Source organism: Microcebus murinus, chromosome 6 (genome assembly GCF_040939455.1).
Source record: "Microcebus murinus isolate Inina chromosome 6, M.murinus_Inina_mat1.0, whole genome shotgun sequence".
Classification (NCBI taxonomy): domain Eukaryota; kingdom Metazoa; phylum Chordata; class Mammalia; order Primates; family Cheirogaleidae; genus Microcebus; species Microcebus murinus.
Genome location: NC_134109.1, coordinates 107,051,558 through 107,068,482, shown reverse-complemented (window position 1 = coordinate 107,068,482; position 16,925 = coordinate 107,051,558). Strand labels below are relative to the sequence as shown.

Below are 16,925 nucleotides of genomic sequence, written 5' to 3'. Positions count from 1 at the left end.
TTAACATCTGTTGAAACAATGTAAAGAATGGATTTTTAATGTATTAATGCATATCATTTTCACAATTAGGTAAATGTGAGAAACTTTATAGATTGGTTATTGAATCCATTGCTGCTTATTTTGTATTAGTAAAGTTTAAAAAAATTTTAAAAGTCATAGGTACAACTAAGAATATTTAGAAAGTTATAGAGGTAGGTGATTAAAACGTGAATTTGGTAATGTTTTCTTTAGGATGCTTACGAAATATAATCATAATTCACTGCAGCCTGGAACTCCTGGGCTCAAACAATTCACCCACCTCAGCCTCCTGTGTAGCTAGAACTACAGGAGCACGATCACAATGCCTGCCAATTTTTAAAAAATTTTTTATAGAGATAGGATCTTCCTATGTTGCCCAGGCTGGTCTTGAACTCCTGGCCTTAAGTGATCCTCCCACCTGGCCTCTCAAAGTGCTGGGATTATAAGAATGAGCCACTGTGCCTGGCTAGTTTTTGAAAATATTTGGTATTGATTTATATATTCTGGATTCTTCTTTTTAACTGCTGTATAAGATTCCATTGTATGAGTAAAACATAAATCATCTTTTTTTCCTGTTATTAGGATTTGAGGTTATAATTTTCTGTTTATAGATATCACTGTGATGATAGGCATTCTTGTGCATGTCCTCTTGTTAACTAACACATGTGACAGTTATTCTAGGGTATAGCTAAAGGGGTAGAATTTTTCGATTATAGTATGTAGATATTGAGCTTTACTGATAATGACAAATTACTCTTCACAGTGATTGTAACAATTTATACTCTCCCCTTAAGTGTATGGAAGTGACCTTTGCTCCATGTTGTTGCTAACTTATTTCTGTTTGTTCCTTTTAAAAAACTTCTGGAGTCAGCCAGCTGTGGTGGCTCATGCCTGTAATCCTAGCACTCTGGGAGACCTAGGTGGGAATTTGAGACCAGCCTGAGCAACAGCGAGCCCCGTCTCTATTAAAAATAGAAAAAATTAGCCAGTGTGGTAGCCAGTGCCTGTAGTCTCAGCTACTCTGGAGGCTAAGGCAAGAGAGTCTCCTGAGTACAGGATTCTGAGATTGCAGTGAGCTAGGCTGACACCACTGCACTCTAGCTTAAGTGACAGAGTGAGACTTTGTCTCAAAAAAAAAAAGTTCTCATGTCTACAGCATAGATCATTTAAAAATGTTTACTTTTAATAGTAGCAGAGATATATCTTAAAATATAATTTTGTTTTTTATCACATATGTTTCTTCTTACCTTTCTTAGTTTTGTCATTTTTGTGTATTCTGGTATTATTTTTATTCCTCAAAGTATTTTAAATATATCTAAAAGATTGAAGATTTGTACATAAATTTGGTTGTTCATTTTTAGATTTACTGCATTTTGTGAAGGTAATGTGTCTGAAATTATTTCCTGTGTCTGGAAATTGAGGATTGAGCAATGGATGCTCTGAAAGAAGGTGTTATATTTGCTAGATATTTACCATTCAGTATGGTTCACAATCATTCTTTAAAATATTATTTATCAGTCATAAATTGTTGGTGGTATGGTAATGGTTTCCTCTATTGTTTTATAATTCAATTTCTCCTTATACTCTAATCCTTTTTTGCATAATAAATTCTTATATTGTCAACATAAAATGTTATGGATGTTATATATATATATATATTTTTTTTTTTTTTGAGACAGTCGCGCTTTGTTGCCTAGGCTAGAGTGAGTGCCGTGGCGTCAGACTAGCTCACAGCAACCTCAAACTCCTGGGCTCAAGCAATCCTCCTGCCTCAGCCTCCCAAGTAGCTGGGACTACAGGCATGCGCCACCATTCCCGGCTAATTTTTTCTATATATATTAGTTGGCCAATTAATTTCTATTTATAGTAGAGACGGGGTCTCGCTCTTGTTCAGGCTAGTTTCGAACTCCTGACCTCGAGCAATCCGCCCGCCTCGGCCTCCCAGAGTGCTAGGATTACAGGCGTGAGCCACCGCGCCCGGCCTATATTTTTATTATGTATTGATGCTATTATAAAATGTTCTTGCTAAATGTTTCATGCCAATCATTAAGGCAAGATTCAATAGTCTAATAACACTAAATATATTCAAGGTTTGTAGAAATAACTCTCAGTGCTACTACTGAGAGAACAAATTGGTAAAAATTTTGTATGGGAGTTTGGAAATATCCTGTAAAACTGAAATTGTGTACACTACAACCTATTAATTCCACTTTTAGGTTTATTTTTCACAGAAACTCTTGAACTCATTGATATGCAAGAATATTCATTGCAGTTTATTTTCTAGTCATGCAAAATTTTAAATAGTGTTAATGCTCACCAATGGCAGAATGGATTACATGCTATGGTGTATTTATGCAGTGGGATGCTATATAAAAGTTAAAATGAATAAACTTGATCTGAATTATTCACATAGTTAGATATCAAAAACATGGACAATATGGAACCATACAGGTAAGTGTTAAATACATTTGACAATATAATATAGTATTTTTGAGTACCTTTAATACATATAAAATTATAAAAACATGAATTAAAATGATACATGTCAAATTCATGATAGTATTTGCCTCTGGGGGAGAAAACAAAGAAAGCATCAACTTTTATCTTAAAGTTTAGCACTCATAAATAAAAATAAGCGTATGAAACATAGATAAGTACATATTGGAATAAGTACGTATTGGAATTCAAGAACTGCTGTCACTTTTTAGTACTTATCTCCCGTTTGTGGGATTATAGTTGATCATCTTAAAACATTTTTTGAACTGTTCTGTATTTTCTGTATCTTGTACAGTGAAATATATTTCTCTATTATTATCGGAAAGCAAATTTAATTAAAAATAAAAGACCTATTTGTCTTATTTACCCTCTGTTTTCTTTCTTTCCTCTTTTTGGGGACTGGGAAGTGGGGTGAGTGTGACACGTAAATTTCACTTCAGCCAGTATTAAAATTGCCACATGTATTTTCTTTGTTTTCTTTTTTCCTCTGTTATGCACTTACTTATATCATTAAGGTTTTTTTCTCTATTTGGCTTTTCAAAAAGATAATTCAGCCCATTATCATTAATTTTATATAGTGAATTTACTTTTCTGCTTTATAGGTTAAAGAAGAGATGCTATTTGAAGCATTAGTTACAAGGAAAACAGTGACAGTGGGAGAAAAGCTTATTTTACCATACAAGCTGGCGGAGGTATGACAGATTTTCTTTGAAATTAAAGCATACTGAATATTTGTGGAAGTTTGGGTTTGTGTTATTTTCTCTTAAGAAAATGAAAATAACAACAACAAAAAGTGTTGATTGAAATATTTTCTAGGTCCTTGAAATTTGATCGTGGATTTTCCACTGACTTGGAATCTTAAAGTTGAATTTGATTGTAAGCAGTAGGCTTGAATTTTTTCTCCAAGGTCCTTAATTTCTTCACCATTCTTAAGTTTCATATGGTTAATATGGGGTGGATAGATGTTAGATAAAATTATAAATGAGCAGTGTTTGGCCCAATTGATTATTCTTCCTTGAGACATCATCTAGCACATTGTACTTCACTGGTTTACTCTTTTCATTGTTGGCCACTCCTTTGCAGTTCTTTTTGCTTGCTTTTCTTTTTTTCTTGACCTCTAAAAGTGGGGTACCCTAGGACACAGTCTTTGTTTTTTCTTCTCTGTATTCTTTATCTAGTTTATATTTCTCAGTCCCATGGCTTTAAATAGTATGTATATACTGAGGCTTCCAGGTGTATAGAAGCAGGAGAATTATTGAAAAGTCACTGTTTTATGGAGTAATTTTATAAAAGCAATAACAAATCAAACTATGACAATTATTATAAAAATAGGACATGAATATGAGATTAGAAGACACAGAAGTGAGGACATTGTGATTGAATTCTAGAGAATATTTTTTTAGGTTGACACTGATCCATTTATCCCAATTTTTAGGTCTGTCCTAACTATGTCTCCAAGTCCAGATTTCTTCTTATGTCATTTTCTATAGTTCCCCACTCAAAGAGCTCCTTTCTAAACAATAAAAAAGCCAAATCTTTAAGAGTTTTCTTTAATATAAAGGTTCTTTAATATAAAGGTTCAGTGCTTTTATGTTTTCTTTTATAACCTTTTTCATTACAATTTTTTTGTATGTTTATTTACATTTTTAACATTAGATCCAGCTTGCTGAAATCATTTTGTATCATGGATTTTATTTTTGTTTGTATTTGTTTGGTGTATTTACTTATTTTGTTTAACATTTGAAAACCCTTTTTTGTGCTCAGAAATGTAAAAGATATTAATGGGTATTATGGGTGGCAGTCCTTAAAGGTTTTAGTATTTTATCTAAAGAGCAACAGAAAGCTCTTAAAGTATTTTAAGCAAAAAAGGTTTCTTAGATTTTTGTTTTTAATGGAACACTCTGGCAGCAGTTTGAAGAATCATTTGGAGGAGTGTATTAGTTTTCTACAGCTGTGTAATAAACTTACCAACTTAATACAACACAGATTTATTATCTTGACTTTCCATGGTTCATGAGTCTGGGTTTAGTTGGGTTCTCTGCTCAGGGTCTCAGCAGGCTTAAATCAAGGTGTCCATCAGGGTTGTGATCTTGTCTGAGGCTTGAGGTTCCCTTCTAAGTTCACAGGTTGTTGACAGGATTAGTTCCTTGTGCATGTAGGACTGGAGTACCTGATTTTTTTGTTGTTTTTGGCTGTCAGTCAGGGGCCATTCTCAGCAACTAAAGGATTATGCTGTTTCTTGCCTTTCGACTTTGCCTAGAATATGGCAGTTTGCTTCTATAGGAGAATTTCTGATAGCAAGACTCCAATTCCTTTTGAAGAGCTTTCTGTGATTAATTCAGGCCAACCCAGGATGATCTTAATAGACAACCTAATGAATCAACTCAAAGAGCTGACAAAAGAATAGACTGACACCAAACCCAGCAGAAGAAGTAAAATCAGAACTAAATGAAATTGACAACAGGGAAACTATATGGAAGATTAATAAAGCAAAAAGTTGGTTCTTTGCAAAAATAAACAAAATGGACATACCATTGGCTAGACTAATGAAAAGCAGAAAAGAAAAATCTCTAATAAGCTCCATCAGGAACAATAAAGGAGAAATTACAACTGATGCCACGGAGATACAAGATATAATTTATGAATACTACAAAAACGTTTATGCACACAAACTGGAAAATGTGGAGGAAATGGACAATTTCTTAGAAACACACAGCCTTCCTAGACTCAACCAGGAAGAAATAGAATTCCTGAACCGACCAATATCAAGTACTGAAATTGAAACAGCAATAAAAAACCTTCCTAAAAAGAAAAGTCCCAGACCAGATGGTTTCACACCCAAATTCTACCAAACCTACAAAGAAGAACTGATGCCTATCCTGCAGAAATTATTCCACAACATCAAGAAGGATGGAATCTTCCTCAACACATTTTATGAAGTGAACATAACCCTGGTACCAAAACCAGGAAAGGATGCAACAAAAAAAGAAAACTACAGACCAATATCCCTTATGAATATACATACAGAAATTCTCAAAAAAAAAATCCTAGCTAACCAAATCCAGGTGCTTATCAACAAAATAATCCATCATGACCAAGTGGGCTTCATTCCAGAGATGCAGGGATGATTCAACATATGCAAATCTATAAATGTAATTCACCACATAAACAGAAGCAAAAACAAAGACAATATGATCCTCTCAATAGACGCAGAAAAAGCATTTGACAAAATTCAACACCTTTTTATGATAAGAACACTTAACAAAATAGGCATAGACGGGGCTTACCTAAAAATGATACAAGCCATATATGACAAACCCAGAGCCAACATCATACCAAATGGGGAAAAATGAAAGCATTTCCACCTAGAACTGGAACAAGGCAAGGTTGCCCACTATCTCCACTTCTGTTCAACATAGTGCTGGAAGTCCTTGCTATAGCAGTCAGATAAGAGACAGGAATTAAGGGTGTCCAAATGGGGGCAGAAGAGATCAAACTCTCATTCTTTGCTGATGATATGATATTATACCTAGAAAACCCCAAGAATTCAACCAGGAGACTCTTTTTTTTTTTCTTTTTTTTTTTTTTGAGACAAAGTCTCACTCTGTTGCTGAGTGTCGTGGCGTCAGCCTAGCTCACAGCAACCTCAAACTCCTGGATTCAAGCAATCCTTTTGCCTCAGCCTCCTGAGTAGCTGGGATTACAGGCATGCGCCACCATGCCCGGCTAATTTTTTCTATATATTTTTAGTTGGCCAATTAATTTCTTTCTATTTTTAGTGGAGACAGGGTCTTGCTCTTGCTCAGGCTGGTCTCAAACTCCTGAGCTCAAATGATGCGCCCGCCTCAGCCTCCCAGAGTGCTAGGATTACAGGCATGAGCCACCGCGCCCGGCCGAGACTCCTTGAATTGATAAATGAATTTGGTAAAGTCTCAGGATACAAAATCAGTACACACAAATCAGAGGCATTCATATACGCCAATAACAGTCAAAGTGAGAACCAAATCAAAGACTCAATTCCCTTCACAATAGCAACAAAGAAAATAAAATACCTAGGAATATATTTACCTGAGGAGATAAAAGACCTCTATAGGGAGAACTATGAAACACTAGGGAGGAAATAGCACAGGACATAGATAGGTGGAAAACCATACCATGCTCGTGGGTCAGCAGAATCAACATTGTTAAAATGTCTATACTACCCAAAGTGATCTACAGAGTCAATGCAATCCCTATTAAAATACCATCATCATTTTTCACAGATAGAGAAAAAATAATTTTATGCTTCGTATGGAACCAGAGAAGACCCTGTATAGCAAAAGCAATCCTAGGCAATAAAAACAAAATGGGAAGTATCAATGTACCAGACTTCAAGCTATACTACAAGGCTGTAGTAATTAAAACATCTTGGGACTGGCACAAGAACAGGGTCACCAACCAGTGGAACAGAACAGAGAACTCAGATATAAAACCATCCTCATATAGCCATCTAATCTTTGACAAAGCAGACAACAATATACACTGGGGAAAAGAATCCCTATTGAATCAATGGTGTTGGGAAAAATGGATAGCCACATGTAGAAGACTAAAACAGGATCCACATCTTTCACCTCTCATAAAAATCAACTCACGCTGGGTAACAGACTTAAACCTAAGGTATGAAACTATTAGAATTCTAGAGGAAATATTGGAAACACTCTTCTAGACATTGGCCTAGAAAAAGAATTTATGAAGAAGACCCCAAAGGCAGTCACATCAACAGCAAAAATAAATAAATGGAACCTGATCAAATTAAAAAGCTTCTGCACAGGCAAAGAAACTGTTATGAGACCAAACAGACAACCTACAGAATGGGAGAAAAATTTCACATGCTACACATCCGATAAAGGACGGATAATTAGTATCTATTTAGAACTCAGGAAAATCAAGAAAAAATCAAACAACCCTATCAAAAAGTGGGCAAAGGACATGAACAGAAACTTTTCAAAAGAAGACAGAATAATTGCTAACAAACACATGAAAAAATGCTCAACATCTCTAATCATCAGGGAAATGCAAATCAAAAACCACAGTGACATATCACTTATCTCCAGTGAGAATGACCTTTATCAAAAAGTCCCAAAACAATAAATGTTGGCGTGGATGCAGAGAGATAGGAACACTTATCTACTGCTGGTGGGACTGCAAACTAGTGCAACCTCTGTGGAAAGCAATATGGAGATACCTCAAAGCAATACAAGTAGATCTACCATTTGATATAGCAATCCCATTACTGGGCATCTACCCCAAAGAACAGAAGACACTCTATAAAAAAGACATTTTCACTGGAATGTTTATAGCAGCACAATTCACAATTGCAAAGACGTGGAAACAACCCAAGTGCCCATTAATTAATACATGAGTGGATTAATAAAATGTGGTATATGTATGGTGATATAGCACCTCTTATATTTGCCTGGATAGAGCTGGAACCCATTCTACTAAGTTAAGTATCCCAAGAATGGAAAAATAGGCACCACACGTACTCATCAGTAAATTGGTATTAACTGATCAACACCTAAGTGGAAATATATGAATAACATTTATTGGGCATTGGGCTGATGGGAGGGGGAAGAGAGCGGGTGTATGCATACATACTGAGTGTGATGTGCACCATCTTGGGGATGGACATGCTTGATGCTCTCACTCCGGAGTGGGGGGGAAGGGGAGGAAAGGCAACACACGTAACCTAAACAATTTGTACCCCCATAATATGCTGAAATAAAAAAAATAAAAGAAAACCTGATGCCAAATACAAAAACAAAATTTAGAAGAAAAGCCTTGGGTAATCCATAAACTACACAATCAAATTTGTAAATATTATTTTAAAGGTTATTTTCTCTTTGCAAAGCAGAAATTGAGAATTACTGTGTTTTTATTAATAATTTTTAGTTAGGCTCAAAAAATCACCTGATATGACCCCTCAAATTTTTTAAATCCCTTCACCTTTATCATATAACAAAAGCTAATTATGGGAGTGAAATCTGTTGTATTTATACTTCTGCTTACATTTAAGGGGAAGAGATTATATAGAACATGTACCCCAGGGGATAAGAATCTTGGGGACATTTTAGGATGTGCGTAACACAGAAGGCAAGACTGGATGCAGAGAGATGAGTTCAGAGTCTGTAGTAGTAAGGAGAAAAATATTTGCTTTGTCTAGAATGGTAACATACTAAAAGGGAAAAATGTATGCATTTAAAAAGAAAATTAGAGATTAAATCAACAGGACTTAGTAATTGACTTGAATAATTAGAGGCAAGGAAGAAATAGATGTCAAGGATGAGTCCTAAGTCTGGTTTACACAACTGTAAGAATATTGGTACCCTTCAATTAGCTAGCAAACACTAAATGAGATCTTGTTTGGATGTGAAAATATTACGTGGTATTTGGTCTTATTGAAATTAAGCTATCATAGGCAGGACTGCCTTTCAGAGAAAAGAGTTGAGAGCATAAAATTGGGAGTTATGCAGTAAAAAGGTATTATATTGGTATATCTGGATATAATATTGTTATGGTATTTTATAAATGGTGCATCATATAAACCATAAATACTGTAAATAGGCTTTAATTTTTATCTTAATCTGAAGGTCTGTCTTTGAACTGAAAAATTCAATCCATGTAAAAACTTTATGGTAGCCAGGTACAGTGGCTCATGCTTATATTCCTAGCATTCTGGGAGGCTGAGGTGGGAGGATTGCTTGAGCTCAGGAGTTCAAGACCAGACTGAGTAAGAGTGAGACCTAGTCTCTATTAAAAATAGGAAAATTAGCCAGGTGTCCTGGTATGTGCCTCTAGTCCGAGCTACTCCGGAGGCTGAGGCAAAAAGATTGCTCAAGACCAGGAGTTTGAGGTTGTATTAAGCTACAGTAATGCCACTGCACTCTACCTAGACTGACAGAGCAAGACTCTGTCTCCAAAAAAGAAGAAAAGAAAAAAAACTTTATTGTGATAGATCATGTATCTCGCTCTTACTCAGGCCGGTCTCGAACTCCTGAGTTCAAGCAATCCTCCCTCCTTGGTCCCCCAGAATGCTAGGATTACATGTGTGAGCCACTGTGCCCGGCCACAATAAAGTTTTTTTAATGTTTATTCTGTTTTATGCTTATTTATTTAGTTTTAAAATATTTTACTTTTGTTGAGTTTGATCAGATTGTCCTCCTCCTTTTTTTTCCTTCTTGGGAAAAGTAGAATGCTATTCTACTACATATACCGATCTGCTATTAGTTTTCTGGATAGTTGGTCCTCTGTATCTGAGGGTTCCACATCTGAGGATTCAACCACTTGGAAATTGAAAATATTCAGGGGGAAATCAATAAAAAATAACAATATAACATAAAATATAATACTAATAAGAGTATAGTATAACAACTATTTACATAGCATTTACATTGTATTAGGTATTGTAAGTAATCTAGAGATGGTTTTAAGTGTACAGAGGATGTGCATAAGTTATATGGAAACACTGTGCCATTTAATATAAGGGACTTGAGCATCCTTGGATTTTGCTATCCTGGGTGGGTCCTGGAACCAATCCCCCCCACTTCCCCAGATACTGAGGTATGATTGTACTTTGTTAACTTGCTCAGGAGTAGAATTTTAGAGTCACATTCCTTTTTTTCTCAGAACTCTATAAACATCTTCTAGTTATTTTCAGGCTTCTAATGTTGAAGAGAGAGGATTTGATACCAGTCTTCTCTTTCCTATGTAGGCATTTATATTTTGGTCTAGAAACTTGAAGCTTTTATTTTTTTCCTTGATATTCAGAAATTAATTTATCACATATGTAGTAGGTCATTGTATTTTATCCAGTTTACAGATGTGTAAGCTTTAGCCTAGGTTTAATTTGATCATGGTTACACAGAATAAGTAGAAAAACTGGGAACAGAAGGTGGTCTATCTCCTAATCATTACTCTCTATTTCCTCCACTTCAGAAGAGGGATATAAATATGTACCTGAATATACAAGTTCCAAAAAAACCCCTACATAATTAATATGTAAATTTTTAGGAGTTGTATTCTTCTAAGTATTAGTACTCAATTTAAGATACATAACTTTTTTTTTTTGTAAATTGAAGTGCTTTACAAATGGTGAATTTCTTTAATTAATAAACTTTATTTTTATAGAACAATTTCAGACTTAACAGAAAAATTTGAGCAGATAGTACAGAGAATTACCATAAAATGGAGAAAGCTTGAAGCGAGGCACAAAATAAATTTTGTAACTCCATAATGAAGGAATTCTTACTTTGTCTGGGGATGGAATAATTCTAGAGGCTACGGAGGATGACAAGCTGATGACAACTAGGAATGTAACGGTGCTTGTACTATATGTATGTTTTAAGAATGTGATTAGGATTCCACAAATACTAATGCTTTTTTGCTAACAGATTTATTCCTCTACCTAGAATACTCTTCCCCACTTTAGCTGGCAAGGTCATTTGTTTGTAAACTTCTAATTATACCTTCTTTCTTCGGGGAAATATATGCCTCAATCTTTAGTAAAAGTGTTTTGAAGTGACCTATATTTTGTTTCTCTTATCTTTCATGGCAGTTTTAGCCTAGATTGCCTGAGTTGGACTAAATTACTGAGTACCTGTAGAAAACCTCAATTATAGGCTATTTATATTGATAGAAAAATTAGTTTCTAATTCAGGATACTAAGTTTTCTTTCTTGAGTGAGAGCAAGACACACTTTGTTATAGTATCTCAATCATATCATTGTCAATTCCACATATACTCCTAATGCCTTTCTTGTTTTTCAGGCTGTAACAGTGAGGAACTCCATGGCTAAGTCTCTATATAGTGCCCTGTTTGACTGGATAGTTTTTCGAATTAATCATGCACTTTTGAATAGTAAAGATTTAGAGCATGATACCAAGGTAATGATACATTGGATTATAATGTAATTTTCCTTGAAAACTGTTTTAATAAGCTAGTTAATACATGAAATTTAAAAACAAAATGATGTAGAGTAATAAGTAAGAATCACTTTTACTTTTGTTATTTATTTCTCTATTCATAGGAACTGTTTTGTCTTTCCAGACCTTTTATCCTACGTATTTATTTACCTTCTGAAGATGTATATTTTGAGAGTTGCTTTTAAAAGTATAAATAGAATTATGTAATCTCTATTGTTTTAAACTTTATTTTTTACCCTAGGATCTCTTGAAATATCTTCTATATCATTATATATCTGGACCTTGTTATTTTTTAATAATTGTATAATATATAGTATGATGTGTACCATAAACCTATCTATTAAAATATTTTTATCATTATAAACAATGCTGTAGCAAATATTCTTTTACAAATATTTCTCTAGGATAAAATCCTCAAAGTGGAATTGCTAGATTTAAGGATATATATAATATATATTAAAAAAATTTGGTAGCTACAGCTATATTGCTTCCCAAAAAAGACTGTACATTTCTGCTAGCAATATATGAAAGTGCCTTTTAGCCTACACCTTTACTAACATTGGATATTATCAGTATTTTTTTTTTTTTTTTGCCTAAAACTATGGTGTTCAAGGATATTATCAGTATTTACGTATCCTAATCTGATGAAGGAAGTTCTCTTCTTTTATTGTATCTTTTCAATGTTGAATGAAAGTTAAGAGTATACTCATATTTTCTCTATTTTATTTCTTCTCCATATTATATCTTTGCATTATTTTTATTTTGTCTTTTTGTTACTCCCTTTTAGAAGCTATTTATTTTAGATATTGTAGAGACTTATAGTTTGATATATATTGCAAGTATTTTCTCTCTTAGTTACTGGAATTTCAAGATTTATTTGTACTGTCTATTTTTGTGTCCTTATGTTGTTAATTTTTTTTTGGTTAATTCTGTCATTCTTTTCCTTTTTAGTCTTGAGTTTTATGTATTTATTTTACTTACATAGGAAGACCTCTTCTAGCCCAAGATTACAAAATACTTATTCTCATACTTTTAAAATGAAGGTTTTTTATGTTTAAGCTTTTTTCCAGTTAGAATTTATTTTTAATACGGCAAATTATAGGTATTTAGCTTAATCATTTCAAATCCAGTTTTATTTTTTTAACAACCTTTATGAAATAGTCTTTCTTGTCAAACTGATTAGAAATGTCATCTTTATTATTTAATCCTACTGTCTTAAATGTAAACTTGCTCTTATAGTAATTTTTCATACTTCAAATAAACCTATAGTTATAAAAATTAATTTAAATTATAATCTAATTTATCAAATTGACTTATTTTTGAAGGACATTATTCATTTTTCTTCTTAAGGACCTAGACTCAATCAAAATTAATTAAAATACTCTTAGTACAGATTTAAAAAAAAAATCTTACTACTTACCACTTATTACATCAGTTTGCCCAGTATGTCTCTTAGCACCAATAGAAAAAAGTTGTTTTTATTCAACCAAAATTGTCATACAACTGTATTTCAAGAATGGGGTCAGGGTGGTGAGAATAGTTTATGCAGGTTTTAGAGTCAAATCTCTGTCATCCATAGTAAGAAAGTAGAAAGATAATTTCTAGAAGTAAAATATTAAGAAATAGAATACAGTTAATGTTGTCTATTCTACCAGACAGCTAAAAGATTTGAATGATGTTGACTTTAGGGAGCAGATATTGATGATAAGAAAGGAATTGCTGTTTTTCGTGGTAATATTTAGTACTGTTCAACATTTTACCTTGTACCTTTCTTTATAAAATTTTTGTACTTTAAGGAAGCATATGTTCTGATATCTAGTTTCATTTCTACTCTGCATGCAGCTGATTAAATAGACCTGTTAGTTTTGTTCTTAAAGCAGAATTTCATTTATTGAGATATAGAAGTCAAAATAGGAAACATTACATGGTCTTCTTGGCATAGCCAGGAGTAACTCAGCTCTTTGATCCCTCACTTAAGTAAACTTTTGATTTCCTCATAACCTGTTACTTCCATTCCTTCTTGGAGTATAGGATTTCTGAGTTTAGAGATTTCTTGGAGTTAATGGATTTTTAAAATAAAGATAATAGGCCACTAACCTTGCTGTGTATGTTTTTGTAAAGTAATCTATTGTTTATATGTGTTGAAAATTTGGATTTTTGTTTGGTAGGGACAGGATCTTGCTATATTCCCTAGGTCTTGAACTCCTGGCCTCAAATGATCCTCACACCTTGGCCTCCCAAAGTGCTGGGATTATAGGCGTGGACCACCATGCTTGGCCTTAGATGTATTTTTATAATAATTAGGATTAAAATAGAAAGATGAAGATAAAGAGAACTAAAATACTTTTAATTCATGGTATATTTTGGTTGAACACTGGCCCACAACAATCCCCTTTCCACTGCTACAGAGGACTTGAGCATTTTGTTACTTATATTGTGGATATTATTCATTATATAAATTTGAGCATCATTTTTTAACCAGTGTTTTCTCTTGTTTTACAGACTTTGTCCATTGGTGTTCTTGATATTTTTGGGTTTGAAGATTATGAAAATAACAGCTTTGAACAGTTTTGTATCAATTTTGCTAATGAACGTTTACAACACTACTTTAATCAGCATATCTTTAAATTGGAGCAAGTGAGTACCTAACTATGTGTATGCTTAACCCCCTCCAATAGATTTTTGAGTCATATTTATGATAAGCATTTAAAATCTTATGTTTCAATGTAGATATTGTGGTCCACATATCATTATAAGCAGATGACAAATCAGGGCTTAGTTTTTGAGCCATGTCATATAGGGTTTTATAGTCCCCATCTAGATTTGCTAACATGTGCTTATTTGAGTGCATCTTTGAATGAAGAGATCCATAGGTTTGTTTTGGATTTTTGTTGGTGGTGTGATTTTTAATTGTTACTATGGATTTGGCCATTTTGTGTAATGTTAAATACAGTTGGCCTTCCAGTGTATTCAGGTTTCAAATCCAGTTGAAATTAACAGCAGATACAAACCAGTGGATACAGAGGACTGACTGTAATAAGACATTTTGTGTAAGGGACTTGAACATATGTGGATTTGATATTTGCAGGAAATCCTAGAACCATTCCCTTGTGGATATGGAGGACTAACTGTATGCTTGTTTGATTGCTTTGATTTCTTAGTTCTAGGATGGGATAGTGGAGCTTATTAATAGACTCTTGAGTCAACACAGAGTTTGGATACAAAGAAACAGGATAATGTGGGGAGACCAAGTGGGTAACTAAGTATTTTGTCTTGAGAATCTCAAGATTGAGTTCATATAAAAAGAGTAAACTTTCAGTTTCCGTGAGAATTATTAGGGTAAAGGAAGGTGAAAGAAAATGTGGGCCTTTCCTCTAAACTGAGTTTGAAATCAGTACCAGGTTGAGATTATAACCCAGAATTTCAGTTTATGTATGAGAACATAGGCAGACACAGGGTTTATCACACTGAACTGAAGGCAAATGATGAGGAATGGAGAATGAACAGAACAACCACAACAGCTAGCAGGTCTATAAAATAAGGGGGGGTGGGGAGAAAAGATCTTTCTATCACCAAGCCCCTCATCATTCGAGCTTGTTGCGCTCTGTCTTAGCTTTAAGCATAAAAGGCATAATGGCTTTTTTTGCTTAAAAGGTATAACGGATAGTTAACAGTAGTACTATTTCTGGCCACAGTACTATTTCTGGCCACCTTGATGAATGCTGACAATTTGAAACACATAACCTTTTAGCTAGACGTTACACTAGAACTGTTAAAAGATAATATTATTATTATATTATTATTATAATATAATAATATTATTATTTTTTGAGACAGAGTCTCACTCTGTTGCCCTGGCTAGAGGGCTGTGTTGTTAGCCTAGCTCACAGCAACCTCAAACTCCCGGGCTCAAGCAATCCTTCTGTCTCAGCCTCCTGAGTAGCTGGGACTACAGGCATGTTCCACCATGCCCGGCTAATTTTTTCTATATATTTTTAGTTGGCCAATTAATTTCTTTCTATTTATGGTAGAGATGGGGTCTCGCTCTTGCTTAGGCTGGTTTTGAACTCCTTACTTTGAGTGATCCACCTGCCTTGGCCTGCCAGAGTGCTAGGATTACAGGTGTGAGCCACCGTGCCCAGCCAGATAATATTATTTATTATAATATCAGCTAACACTTACATAGTGTTACTTGTAAGACAGTCCTGTTTTTATTCTAGTTTTACAGGTGATACCTAAAGCTAGTATTCAAACCTTAACACTTGGCTCTGTAATTTTTGCTTTTAAATAAGAACTAAGAAGGGATTACTATCTCGGTCTCTTGATTCACACTAGGGCTCTTAACATACTAAATTAATATATTTTATCTCTTGTAAATAAATATATGTATTGGAGGGGTGAGGGAATGCCTTTTGTTGAGTGTGTTCTCCGTTTTACAGAACAAAGTATCAATTGCTCTATGGACCGTTAAACAGAAGATGGCTTAAATTGCTTTTGAAGAAGAAAGGTGTTCTCTTATTATGAATTGAAATTATTCTTACCTTTTCAAGAAGTCTAGATTATATGGGGAAGAAATGCTTTGGCCATAAATGTGTTATATAAAAATAAACTCCTGCAGTTTATGGAAAAGGTCCTCAAAACTTCTAGAGGGTGGGCATTCCTCATTTACTTGCTACTTTCTGAATGTCATAGTTTGAGCAATGTGGTTGAATTATGTATCAGAAGACTTATATTCTAAGCTTTAACTTTTTTTGCTCTCAAGTCTTAATATTCTCTTCCATATTCTGTGATCTTATGGGTATGTCTTTGATATAATTTATGTAAAGTTTAGAGACCTTATGCCTCTTTACCATCCTATCTATATTATTTTCCATTTCTTTCCCTCCCCTAACTTTTCCACTTAAAAGGGATTTGCTGGGAATAAGAAATTTACGATAGTTTAAATATGAAATTTACCTGATAAGAGATGGGTACCCAGTGATTATTTGTTAAATTCAGTTGAATACAAAATCAATTAAGAAAAAAGAAGATAAAAATAAAGCATCAAAGATGCATTTGTGGGGAAAATCTTGAATATTGTTATTTTTTCAGTTCTAAATTTTGTCTAGAAGAAGTACATAGCTGGTACATAGGATTGGGAGAGGGATAATTATATTGCCATGCAGGATGAGAAGTGCGATGATCAAATATAAGGTAAAGTACTTACACAAAGGATGAAGTTGATTAGAACTACCTGGAAGTCTGCAAAGATTTCCTAGGGGTGATTCTGGAATATAGTTTTGAATATTGAGTTGGAGCTTACAGGATTGTCAATGGGGAAAAGATATTTTAGGCAAGGTAACATTATATTCCAAAATGGGACCATGTATGTCATGCAGCGAAAATTAGAATTTTCTTTTAGGGAATGAGGAACTATTTGAAATATATTTAGCAGGGGGCTTGAATTGGAAT

The 16,925-nt window shown here is 34.0% G+C and overlaps 1 protein-coding gene across 11 annotated transcripts in view; it reads left to right on the top strand.

Annotated features, from left to right (window-relative positions):
• MYO9A (myosin IXA) overlaps positions 1-16,925 on the top strand; it is a 257,752-nt gene that overhangs the window by 80,121 nt on the left and 160,706 nt on the right. For all 11 annotated transcript variants that reach the window (XM_076004523.1, XM_076004524.1, XM_012768294.3 and 8 more), the window contains 3 exons: positions 3,117-3,206; positions 11,319-11,435; positions 13,977-14,111. In XM_076004523.1, coding sequence (XP_075860638.1) covers positions 3,117-3,206; positions 11,319-11,435; positions 13,977-14,111 — 342 coding nt within the window. The remainder of the gene's footprint in view (positions 1-3,116; positions 3,207-11,318; positions 11,436-13,976; positions 14,112-16,925) is intronic.